Below are 12,846 nucleotides of genomic sequence, written 5' to 3' on the forward strand. Positions count from 1 at the left end.
TCTTCGCGGAGCTCTGGCCCAATGGTTGCCAGTGGCTTGAATTAATTAATTTTATAATGAATGATTTTAGAGTGTTGTTTGTGCTGTACTTTTGTACTGTTTTATTGTTGTTAGCCACCCTGAGCCCGGCTTCGGAGGGCGGGATATAAATAAAATTTACTATTATTATTATTATTATTATTATTATTATTATTATTATTAGTGTGTGAAAGCAGTCCAGATCTGTCTTTAAAGCAGAACGCCTCTCTTAGAAGAGGCATCTTTCACGATATGGAACCAAGAGCTCTTCTTAGGACTGATTTTCTCGTCTCCTTCTCCCTTCCCCGTTCTCCAGGTTTAAATGGGACTTGCAACAGCGCCAGCGATCCCACGTCAACGTCCGAAACTCAAGACTATTTTATGTAAGTGTTGGCGGACCCCTCATTAGCTGCCCTGAGCCTGGTTTTTGAACTGGGAAGGGCGGGGTATAAATACAGTTTTATTATTACTATTTTTCTGGTCGCCAAGGGGCAATGCAAGCCTGGGGTTGTTGTGGTTGGTTTTTTTTTGTCCTTCATTTCCCTCCTTAATTTTCTCGCAGCAAATACGGCCCCATCTCCTCGTCTGAGCAGCGGCAGAGCTACAAGAACGACTTCAACGCGGAGTACAGCGAGTACCGCGACCTTCACGCCAGGATCGAGAGGGTGACGCGGCGGTTCATGCAGTTGGACTCGCAGCTGAGGCAGCTCCTGCAGGGATCTGAGGAGTACAAGGTGGGCTGGCGGCAGCCTCGGACTACAATTCCCATCATCCCTAGCTAACAGGACCAGTGGTCAGGGATGATGGGAATTGTAGTCCCAAACATCTGGAGGGAGGGGCGGAGTTTGCCTATGCCTGGTTTAGGGCCTCTAAAGGTATTACCGTATTTTTCTCTTTTTTCTTTTTTTTTTTAAATAATATTTATTAGAAGTTTAAAAGTTACAGGGAAAAAAAGCACAAGAAAAAAAGGGGGGGAGTAAAAAATACATAAAAAGAAAAAAAAACACAATACATCAAAACACAAAAAACCCAAAAACAATTAAAAACACATCCAATATTTATCCTTATCTTTCATTAACTTATTTCCTCGACCTCCTCACACCTCCCTTTTTTGTATTCCATCTTTTTTAAAAAAATAATATTTATTAGAAGTTTAAAAGTTACAGAAAAAAAAGCACAAGAAAAAAAAGGGGGGAAGTAAAAAATACATAAAAAGAGAACAAAAAACACAATACACAAAAAAACCAAAAACAATTAAAAACACATCCAATATTTATCCTTATCTTTCATTAACTTATTTCCTCGACCCCCTCACACCTCCCTTTTTTGTATTCCAGTTATTAACTATATCAGCAAATCCTTTCCCTCTTTCACTGCTTTCTGTCATTGTATTACCGTATTTTTCGCTCTATAGGACACACCTTGTTTTACAGGGGGAGAACAAGGAAAAAAAATAAATTCTCCCCCTCTCTGCTCAGCGCCCCTTCAGCGAAGCGGCAGGAGAAACGGAGCCCCTTCCATTTCTCCTCCCGCTTGGCTGAAGGGGCGCTGCGCAGCTCTCCCTCTCTGCTGAAGCCAGGAGAGGCTTGCTCTCCCGGCTTCAGCAAAAGGAACCCGAAGCTTCGGAGCGCAGCGCAAGTTCCCGCTGCGCTCCAAAGGCTTCAGGGATAGCTGCCAGCTTGATTTTCAAACCTTTATTGGCCTTGCTTTGCCATTTGTTGCTGTTGTTGTTTAACACATGGTATGTCCATTCTTTTGCAGTCTATCCACGATCAGATTCTGCAAGAATACCGGAAAATCAAAAAAGTGAGTCTTGCTTGCTTATTTCTATAAAGCGGTTGCGCCAAAAAAGAGAGAGGCTTACATAATAATAATAATAATAATAATAATAATAGTTTTTATTTATACCCCGCCCTCCCCAGCCAAGGCCAGGCTCAGAGCGGCTTACAAGCAATAATAAAAACAAGTTGAATGATTACAACTTAAAAACAAAATTAAAATACAACATTGAAACATTAAAATATTAAAATGTAGCCTCATCGCAGGAGGAGAAGGAAAAGAAAAAAGAAAGAGAGGGAGGGAATGAAATTGGCTCCAAGCCAAAGGCCAGGCAGAACAACTCTGACTTACAGGCCCTGCGGAAAGAAATCAGATCCTGCAGGGCCCTGGTCTCATGAGGCAGAGCGTTCCACCAGGCCGGGGCCAGAGCTGAAAAGGCCCTGGCTTTGGTTGAAGCCAATCTTAACTTCCTTAGGGCCACATGCAGTCAGTTTTTAAATGAGACAGTCCTTGCGCCCCCACCCACCTTAGAAATGACACACAAGGAAAAAGGGAGGAGGAGGGAAGAGGAAAGAAGGAAAATCGGGTGGCCCCAGTTCGTACCCCGCCCTTGTCACAGCAAAGCAAGTTTCCCCTCGCTGTGTGTGTGAGAAGCAACTGAGGAAATAAACTGGGGTTCATGGCAGGCTCCTGGAGAAAGGAGGATGTCAAAACAGCCTTTCTTTCCATCCTTGGTTGCTCCCCGATGTTTGAAACAGCAGCTTCCAGTTGTAGGACAGAAACGTCAGGCAGTCATCAGGGTGGGGCGAAGGAACGGTGGCTAATAGGTAAAGCTTTCTGTTCAGCAGCAGTCTACCTTAGAATGTCAGTTGCCAGAGAGCAAAAAATTAAAAGATGGTGGAGATTCCTGCATTGCAGTGAGGGGGGTTGGACTATGCTGAAGCTAAAGAGACCCCTGACCATTAGGTCCAGTCTTGACCGACTCTGGGGTTGCGGCGCTTATCTCGCTTTATTGGCCGAGGGAGCCGGCGTACAGCTTCCAGGTCATGTGGCCAGCAGGACTAAGCTGCTTCTGGCGAACCAGAGCAGCGCACGGAAACGCCGTTTGCTTTCCCACTGGAGTGGTACCTATTTATCTACTTGCACTTTGACGTGCTTTCGAACTGCTAGGTTGGCAGGAGCAGGGACCAAGCAACGGGAGCTCACCCCGTCACGGGGATTCGCACCACCGACCTTCTGATAGGCAAGCCCTAGGCTCTGTGGTTTAACCCACAGCGCCACCTGCGTCCCTTATGTTCAGGGGTAAAGGTAAAGGGACCCCTGACTGTTAGGTCCAGTCGTGACCGACTGGGGTTGTGGCGCTCATCTCGCTTTACTGGCTGAGGGAGCCGGCGTACAGCTTCCGGGTCATGTGACCAGCAGGACTAAGCCGCTTCTGGCAAACCAGAGCAGCGCACGGAAACGCCGTTTACCTTCCCGCCGGAGCGGTACCTATTTATCTACTTGCACTTTGGCGTGCTTTCGAACTGCTAGGTTGGCAGGAGCAGGGACCGAGCAACGGGAGCTCACCCCGTCATTGCGGGGATTCGAACCGCCGACCTTCTGATCGGCAAGCCCTAGGCTCTGTGGTTTAACCCCCAGCGCCACCCACGTCCCCTGTAACCTGAGGTATGCCTGTATTATTATAATTGTAATAAAAATAAATTTCTTTCCCCCTTCCATCTCTCTCCATCCTTCCTTGCAGACTAACCCAAACTACAGCCAGGAGAAGAACCGCTGCGAATACCTGCATAACAAACTGGCCCACATCAAAAAACTGATAGCCGAATACGACCAGCTGCAGTTGCAGTCTTGGCACTGAGAGGGGTGGGGGGGCGGTGAAAGTTTTTGCAGAGAGCCCACCACCCTCCGGTTCCGCTGGCGGCGATTGCAAACCTGGGAACGGCTTCCGGAACAGGGAAGAGGAGCGGCGGCAGCAGCAGGAGGAGGAAAATGTTTGAGAGATCTCTGTGCGGCACGACAAGGATCGGCGCGCGATTCGCACCCCTGCGTGAGAGACGACCCGTCGCTTTTGCTGTACAAACCCCGGAGTTTTCAGGTGGGGGGGAGGGAAGGTACAAGGGGCCCGGCCCCCGTTTTATATAAGCAGTTCTCTTCCCGGATATTAAAGAAGACAGTGAAAGAAAGGAGAAGTTTGCTTATTTTTCGGATAGTATCTACTCAAAAAAACCGAGAGACTGTTTTTCACTTTGGCCCTTCCACGACTTAACAGGAAACCAAGAACTGTGTAGATCATCGATGGCCACACATGGCTGTTTTGGGACTACAATTCCCATCATCCCTGACCACTGGTTCTGTAATAATAATAATAATAATAATAATAATAATAATAATAATAATTTATTATCTGTACCCTGCCCATCTGGCTGGGTTTCCCCAGCCACTCTGGGCGGCTTCCAACAATGACCAAAAACACAGTGGTACCTCGGGTTACATACGCTTCAGGTTACAGACTCCGCTAACCCAGAAACAGTGCTTCAGGTTAAGAACTTTGCTTCAGGATGAGAACAGAAATCGCGCGGCGGCAGCAGGAGGCCCCATTAGCTAAAGTGGTGCTTCAGGTTAAGAACAGTTTCAGGTTAAGTACGGACCTCCGGAACGAATTAAGTACTTAACCCGAGGTACCACTGTACACTGTTAGCTAGGGATGATGGGAGTTGTAGCCCTAAAACAGCTGGAGGGCCAAGTTTGGCCATCGTTGGTGTAGATCAATCAGTGGGGGGGGGGTCCCCAAAATGTTTCTGGGGCGAGGTTGTCGGGGAGAGCTTGTGGGACGACGACCCCCAGCACTGCTGGGTCTCGCTTTGGGCAGAGTCTGGCCTGGCACAGCCTCCCCTTTCCCCCAACGCCCCAAAGGCCCAGTGAACACCGCAGAAGAGACAACGGGCCTTTGCTTCGCTCTTCCCAGGGTTTCCTTGAAACGCAGCCAGGTTTTGTCGATTCCCAACGGGTCTAAATTTTTGCACATTCTTTTATCGTTCTCATTTATGGGAGCATTCGCGAGCCCTGCTCTGGGAGCCTGAGAAACGACAGGGCGTTAAAAGGTGTGGGGCGCTTTGGAAAGGGGCCGCAGAATTGCCATAGGAACCACCCGTTCTTTCCTTTCAACTCGTGCACACAGCACAGAACAACAATAATTTTGAAAGCAGAGGGGAAACCGAAGGGTTGGTTTCAGGCAGGAGAGCAAAAGCACAACGACAATACTTGCCCTCCGATTTGGGTGCCCGTCCCCGCCACTCCCTCAAGAACAACCTCTCCCCAGTCTTCCACTCCTTTTCCAAACTCTTCCGCCTCTCAGGAACTATGGGTCTGTTGGAAATTGAAAACAGCCTCTTGCAAAAAAGGATTCGGTGCAGATTATTCGGGTACGTGCAGTGCGGATTGGGGTATGATTTTTTTTTGCACCCCGCTTTGGCCGAAAAGGGACGCAGGTGGCGCTGTGGGTTAAACCACAGAGCCTAGGACTCGCCGATCACAAGGTCGGCGGTTCGAATCCCCGCAATGAGAGGGTGAGCTCCCGTTGCTCGGTCCCTGCTCCTGCCAACCTAGCATTTCGAAAGCACATCAAGTGCAAGTAGATAAATAGGTACCGCTCCGGCGGGAAGGTAAACGGTGTTTCCGTGCGCTGCTCTGGTTCGCCAGAAGCGGCTTAGCCCTGCTGGCAACTTGACCCGGAAGCTGTATGCTGGCTCCCTCGGCCAATAAAGCGAGATGAGCGCCGCAACCCCAGAGTCGGCCACGACTGGACCTAATGGTCAGGGGTTCCTTTTTGGCCAAAAAGGCCTCATCGGGCAAAGGGAGGGCAGCGCCCCCATCTTCTCCGGCGCAACACCAGCCTCTCGCGATGGGCCTTCCTAGGAGAGGAGTCGAGAGGAGAGAGATCCGGGACGGTGGTCCAAAGTCCTGGGCGCACAGAGAGTTTCCTATCGTCAGCAGGAAAGTGGGTTTAGTGTTTTTCTCAAAACGCAGAAAGCATTTCCCCTCTGCTCTGAACCGGATCTCTGGGATCGCGCGCTCTCTTTCTGACGACCAGCTTTTTGCGACTCGGAAATCTCGGGCCGTTTTAGGGGGTTATCTTCCCTCCCCTCACCGCCGGGTCAATTCATTCCCGAAACCGCCGCTGCCAAATCTCTTGACCGAGGTTGATTTAGCGACAAGCAGCCCAGGCCGCAGAAATCAGGTGGATTCCGAGTTAATGCAATGAGGATTGATCGCTCAGAACTTCTAATAATATTGGGGAGGGCGGCGGGAAGAGGGGAGGGGGGTGAATTCTTATAATTATTATTATTTTTGGAGGAGGGAGACTGTAGACAAGAGAAAGAGACAAAAAAAAAATGGACCTCTGTTCTTTATATGACAAACCTGCTCTATAGATAATATTTTTGCAAACGAGAGTTGGATACAAAGATATATTGTGTACATTACACAACTTGCGTGTGTGTGTGTATATATATATATATATATATAAATATATATATATATTCTGGGACTTTGTAGAATTTGGAAATAGATATTTAATGACTATCCAAAAGGGGGGAGGCGGAATACTGTGAGATTTTGCTTTTTGCTGCTTCTTTTTCCGAGACCGTGTGTTTTGACGGGAGCAGAGTTTCTTTTTTCAGACGCCCTTTTTTATTTTTCTGTTCCTGGTTCCGTGGTTGATTTGGGCAAAACTTTAGGCTTGGGCCTGGCGGAAGGGGGGGGGAGGTGTCGCCAGAACCCCTTAAGCTAATTTGAACATGATCTTAACTTATTCCATAACGTGATGGGTTTTTTCCCCTCCTTTGTAATAACAGCACAATGGATAAAAATACCTTGAACCATGAAGTCGTTTACAGTATATATGTGTGTTTGTGCGTTTATACACCCAAACACATACACAAAAGGGTTTTTCTCCCCCACGTTGCCAAACTCGCCATTTAAAAGCAGCTTAAAGTCCTTTCTCCGCTTGCCTTTTTTAAAATAAAAAAAGCTGGTATCTCTCCATTTTTTTGTACACAGAAGGGGGAAAAAAACAATACAAAACCGAATATTTCTCTCTCTCTTTTTCTTTTTGCAACACATAATAAAGTCATTGTATGAAAACATGTCTGCCTTTGGAGCTCTGTCTTTATAATAACCTTCCATAGCGTTTTGCATCTTCCACGACTCTTCTTTACCTCTCAGGCTGCTGCTGCCAGCCAGAGCCTGGGCTGAGGTCCAAGGTGGGGCCAGGATAACCAAAAGTTTATCTCCCACTTGCAGACCCAATTCCCTACTACACTCGGCAGGTGAGGGCCTTGTGTAAAGTACAGTCTTGCGAAGAAATCTGTTCCATGCAGCGTTCTGGTCTCCTCGCCTCAAAATGGATATCGAAAAGGTTCAAAACGGGCACTAGACGTTACATACCCGGCAAAAATCAGGCGCGTGGCTTAAATCTTCTTAAATCAGACGTGTGTCTGATGGACCTTCTGTGGCCTTTTTTAATGCATCGGGGGGGAGTATGTGCTATTCATAAAATTCTACAAGGTGCAACCGGAAAGTTCGGTGAATGGTCACAGAAATCGGACCTCGAGAAATATTCGAACATACAATCAGCATCGGAAACCCACGAAATGCTCACAATTGTGTACGGAGATGAAGCCATAATTCGAAAGACGGTGTATGAGTGATTTCTGCGAAGGGCGGAAAACCATCTTAGATGACCCTCAGTTTGGCAGACCGTGGGCAAGCAGAACAGCGGCAAATGTCAACAGAGCCCGTGAGTTATTGATGTGGGTTCGGCGTTTGTGCGTCCGAATGATGGCGGAAGAATTGCATCGTCTGTGCGGAATCGTTCCTGAGGTTACTGAGTTGTCCCACCCTCCATATTCTGATCTGGCGTCACCGGATTTCTTTCTGTTTCCAGAGTTGAGATCTGGACTGAAAGGGCACGGATTTCCCTGACATTTCACACGTCCAAGCCGCTGCGACGAGGGAACTGGAAGCAGCAAGGAAAGAGGACTTTTCCAGAAGTTTCCAACAGTTCTACGAACGTTGACAACGGTGTGTTGTATCAGAGGGGGCCTACTTTGAAGGCCTGTAAGGTTGCAGGCTCCATGATCACTGCAGATGGTGACAGCAGCCACGAAATTAAAAGACGCCTGCTTCTTGGAAGAAAAGCAATGACAAACCTAGACAGCATCTTAAAAAGCAGAGACATCACCTTGCCAACAAAGGTCTGTATAGTAAAAGCTATGGTTTTCCCAGTAGTGATGTATGGAAGTGAGAGCTGGACCATAAAGAAGGCTGATGGCCGAAGAATGGATGCTTTTGAATTCTGGTGCTGGAGGAGACCATGGACTGCAAGAAGGTCAAACCTCTCCATTCTTAAGGAAATCAGCCCTGAGTGCTCACTGGAAGGACAGATCCTGAAGCTGAGGCTCCAAGACTTTGGCCACCTCATGAGAAGAGAAGACTCCCTGGAAAAGACCCTGATGTTGGGAAAGATGGAGGGCCCAAGGAGAAGGGGACGACGGAGGACGAGATGGTGGGACAGTGTTCTCGAAGCAACCAGCATGAGTTTGACCAAACTGCGGGAGGCAGTGGAAGACAGGAGTGCCTGGCGTGCTCTGGTCCAGGGGGTCACGAAGAGGCGGACACGACTAAACAACAACAACAACAACAACAAGGTGGTATGTTCTCAGTGTCTGATTTCTGTGACCATTCGCTGAACTTTCTGGTCCCATCTTGTCAAATTGGAAGGGCTCCCAAGGGACATAAAGTCCAACTTCCCCACAATGCTGGAATCTGCATGGGTTGGGTCTGCTTTTTGTTCCTATTCTGAAGTTTGCCTATTCCTTGAAGGTTTGCCACCCTTTACAGAAACACTCAAACCACTCGTATACACTGTCTTTCGAGTTACGACTTCATTTCCGTCCACAATTGTGAGCATTTTGTGGGTTTCCGACGCCGATTTTATGTTTTCTCGCCGTCCGATTTCTGTGACCGTTCATCGATCTTTCCAGTCACACCTTGTAGAATCAGTCACTCGGGTGGTGGTGGTGATAATAAGAATGCAAATATTTGCTAAAAGTAACAGTAGGGGAAATTCCTTTGCGAACGTATGCATTGTTAGAAATCTCCAGGGGGGGAAACGCCAGCGAATCTACGTGCAGGTTTTCCAAAATCTTGAAAACAGAACTTAATTTAAAGTCGGGGAAAATCGGAGCAATGGATGCAAACTACAAGAAAGAAGATTCCACCTCAACATTAGGAAGAACTTCCTGACAGTAAGAGCTGTTTGACAGTGGAATTTGCTGCCAAGGAATGTGGTGGAGTCTCCTTCTTTGGAGGTCTTTAAGCAGAGGCTTGACAACCATATGTCAGGAGTGCTCTGATGGTGTTTCCTGCTTGGCAGGGGGTTGGACTCGATGGCCCTTGTGGTCTCTTCCAACTCTAGGATTCTATGATTCTATGATCTGTTTCTGTCTCCTCCTTGCCCGGCCAGGCCTGACGGTGGCAGAGATGGAAATTTCCACATGACATTGGGTGTCCCTGCTCTGCGTTGCTCCTGGATCCTTGCTCTTGGGGGGGGGGGAGAGACGGGCTACAGCCCCCTGAATATTTAAACATTCTGGAACTCTCCGTGTGCGGAATGCTAAAGCAAAGGTGGTTTTATTTTTTAAGAGGCCCGTGTGACCTCTGAGCAAGGCAGCTAGCAGCTCTTTGGCTTTCAGGAGTTATTTTGGGAATGGCCCAAAACGACAAAGTTGAATGGGTCTGTCTTGTGCTTCCGACACCCTCCAGTCCATCAGCCCTGCTTTTATTCCCAGAGGCTTCCGCTTCCCTGCTGAACGCAAAAGATGAGCTTCACTCTTCCCAGTGGAAAACTACTGGCACGCAGCAGCTCTTGTGACTCTCATTATCTGGGCAGCGAGATTCCACCTCGGCCCCCTATTGTATGGGAGCAACCACGGACCCCTGCTTGGCATGCCGAGGGGGTGTTTTAACTGATGTGTTTTTTAGGCCAGCCCTCCAAGCGGTTTGCAAAAACGAAACTAGACCCCGGCGATTATTCTTTATCATATTCCTTTACAATCTCACCTCCCCCCCCCCCCCCCGATAATAGGACTCAGATAAAATTACAAATCAAGTGGAGAAAGTCAAAAAATATTTTGTTCTTGAGTCGTTGAGTCGTGTCCGCCTCTTCGTGACCCCCTGGACCAGAGCATGCCAGGCACTCCTGTCTTCCACTAGACCACTTGGCCACTCATGCTGGTAGCTTTGAGAACACTGTCCCACCATCTCGTCCTCTGTCGTCCCCTTCTCCTTGCGCCCTCCATCTTTCCCAACATCAGGGTCTTTTCCAGGGAGTCTTCTCTTCTCATGAGGTGGCCAAAGTCTTGGAGCCTCAGCTTCAGGATCTGTCCTTCCAGTGAGCACTCAGGGCTGATTTCCTTCCGAATGGAGAGGTTTGATCTTCTTGCAGTCCATGGGACTCTCAAGAGTCTCCTCCAGCACCAGAATTCAAAAGCATCCATTCTTCGGCGATCAGCCTTCTTTATGGTCCAGCTCTCACTTCCATACATCACTACTGGGAAAACCATAGCTTTAACTATACGGACCTTTGTGGGCAAGGTGGTGTCTCTGCTTATAGTCACTAACAAATAATGGAAAAAATGCTACTAGAATAAATTTGTTTTAAAAAAACAACAACAACCCAAATCTACAGATTATGACTGCAGAGATTATGAGCATCACAGCACTATTAAAAGCCCTTTCCTAAAAGAAAGCGAAGAAAACCAGGCAGTTGCCAATCAAGTCCATTAGTGCAATAGAATCAATAAAAAATTTGCGCAGAAAAACCCAGTGATAAAGGGCCATCTATTTTTCTTGAAAGGGACACAGGTGGCGCTGTGGGTTAAACCACAGAGCCCAGGACTTGCCGATCAGAAGGTCGGTGGTTCGAATCCCCGTGACGGGATGAGCTCTCGTTGCTTGGTCCCTGCTCCTGCCAACCTAGCAGTTCGAAAGCACGTCAAAGTGCAAGTAGATAAATAGGTACCGCTCCAGCGGGAACTCTGGTTCACCAGAAGCGGCTTAGTCCTGCTGGCCACATGACCCGGAAGCTGTACGCCGGCTCCCTCGGCCAATAAAGCAAGATGAGCGCCACAACCCCAGAGTCGGTCATGACTGGACCTAATACCTTTCCCAATCCAATTTTTCTTAAGGGCTAGAGTCATGCTTTCCAAAACAAAACGGAAACGAAGAAATGTGAGATTTGGCATTTTTGCCACCCAACCTATGCTTTAAGGAGAGTCAAACAGCCCTTGCTGTCAGAAGGCTGACAATTTTGCTGCAACCTCCTTTCTCGAAACCTGAAGCTGTGGGTTCGAGTCCTACCCTCCGGAAAACGAGACCCAAAAGGAATGGGCGGTTGGGTGAGGCGAGCCGCTGGCTCGGTGCCCCGATTCCAGAAAGATCTGACCGCAGTGTGTGTGGGGGGGGTTGGCGTTGGCACCTCTGTGAGTGGCGTGGGGCCAAACGGTCAGCCCTCAAGGCTGCCGTGGGGCGGGCGCCGCCCGCGAGCCAGTGGAAATGTACCCACTTGGCATCGCCGGGCCCGAGAGGACAAAAGAAGCGCTACTTTTGTTTCCTCAAAACTTGCTGAGCTCGGGAGATTCCAGAGCAGGGAAAAGGGATCATTTTGTCCTAATATTCAAACAAGCGTGCCATCGCGGGAGGCCTGGCGGAGCCCAGCTTGTGGGGGGAGAGAGGAGAGGAAACTATTTCTCTGCCCTCCCACGAACGCCCCCACCCCGTGGGAAAATGTGCTTTCGCTGGTGAGAATTACGTGGGAAAATTATAGGGGGATAGGAGAGGGTCACTGATAAGGGATAGCTACATTTTTCAAGAACAGGCCAGGATTTCGAAAGAGAAGGGGGGGGGGGGTCGTAGCTGACAACGTTTCCCCTTTTTTAAGGGAAATTCCCTTATTCCGAATAGGATTCCTCGCAAGAAAAGGGAAAAGTTGACGCTAATGGGGGGGGGGGATGGATGGATGAATGAGAGAAACCGTACACCCTCATTACTCACCCGGAGACCTTGTGCCCAGTGCCAGATTTATGTATAAGATAAACAAGCTATAGCTTAGGGCCCCACTCTCTTGGGGGTCCCCAAAAAATTTAAAGGAAAAAAAAATACCTTTCCAAAATATAAGAGTCGGCCACGACTGGACCTAATGGTCAGGGGTCCCTTTACCTTTACCTTATAAAAGATGCAGGAGAAAATGATTGACAACAGGTCCCACAAAGGAGAAGAGGGAAGTCCAGGAGATTCTATGGAATCCTCATCTTTTTGTTGTATGTCAGATACGTGATTGTAAAACTGTAATCCGAGAAACCAAATAAATAAATTTTAAAAAGGGAAGGGTCATCTAGTCCAACCATCTGCAGTGCGGGAATCGCGTCATGGGACTGCCAGGTCCCAGCAGCCAGCAGGGCCAATGGTTAGAGACGATGGTGGCAGCTGGAACGAGGCAACAATTACTGCCTTGCGGTGGGGTCAGACTGGATGACCTCTGGGGGTCCCTCCCAACTCTACATTTTTATATCTAGAGATGCTCCCACCCTCAGTGGAAGGATGGCGGTTAGATGATGCAAGCACATTCTCCCCCCCAACGGTTCCGGGGGTGGGGGGGCACTTTCATTCATGAAAATGCCCCAGGAAATCTGAAAACCTGGAATGCTCCTCCCCTCAAAAAAAGCAGTAACAATGAGGTCAAGATTTCCTAGCGCCCCCCACCCCAAAAAAAAAGGCCACAAGGGGGGGAGGCTAACCCCCGCATTGCAGAACCTCCCTGGAGAAGGGTGTGGGGGGGTCTCCATCTCAATGCCAAATGGGGGGGGTGTCAATGGCACCAGCTCCTCTGCCCAAAATAGGGGGCCCCCTCGGAGCACGTGGCTGGCGGGGGTGAGGTGGGGGGGGGGTCTTCGGCAGGGAGTGGATGGAAAATTTTTCCAGAGGGGG

At 48.7% G+C, this 12,846-nt stretch overlaps 1 protein-coding gene across 2 annotated transcripts in view; it reads left to right on the forward strand.

The window, feature by feature from the left end:
• ELL (elongation factor for RNA polymerase II) overlaps window positions 1-3,983 on the forward strand; it is a 49,334-nt gene extending 45,351 nt beyond the window's left edge. For both annotated transcript variants that reach the window (XM_083421571.1, XM_083421572.1), the window contains exons 9-12: window positions 335-401; window positions 581-752; window positions 1,780-1,824; window positions 3,542-3,983. In XM_083421571.1, the coding sequence (XP_083277697.1) occupies window positions 335-401; window positions 581-752; window positions 1,780-1,824; window positions 3,542-3,658 (401 nt within the window). In that variant the 3' untranslated portion in view covers window positions 3,659-3,983. The remainder of the gene's footprint in view (window positions 1-334; window positions 402-580; window positions 753-1,779; window positions 1,825-3,541) is intronic.
• The last annotated feature ends 8,863 nt before the right edge of the window (window positions 3,984-12,846 follow it).

This window comes from Podarcis tiliguerta (genome assembly GCF_965153285.1).
Source record: "Podarcis tiliguerta genome assembly, chromosome: 18".
NCBI classification, from domain to species: domain Eukaryota; kingdom Metazoa; phylum Chordata; class Lepidosauria; order Squamata; family Lacertidae; genus Podarcis; species Podarcis tiliguerta.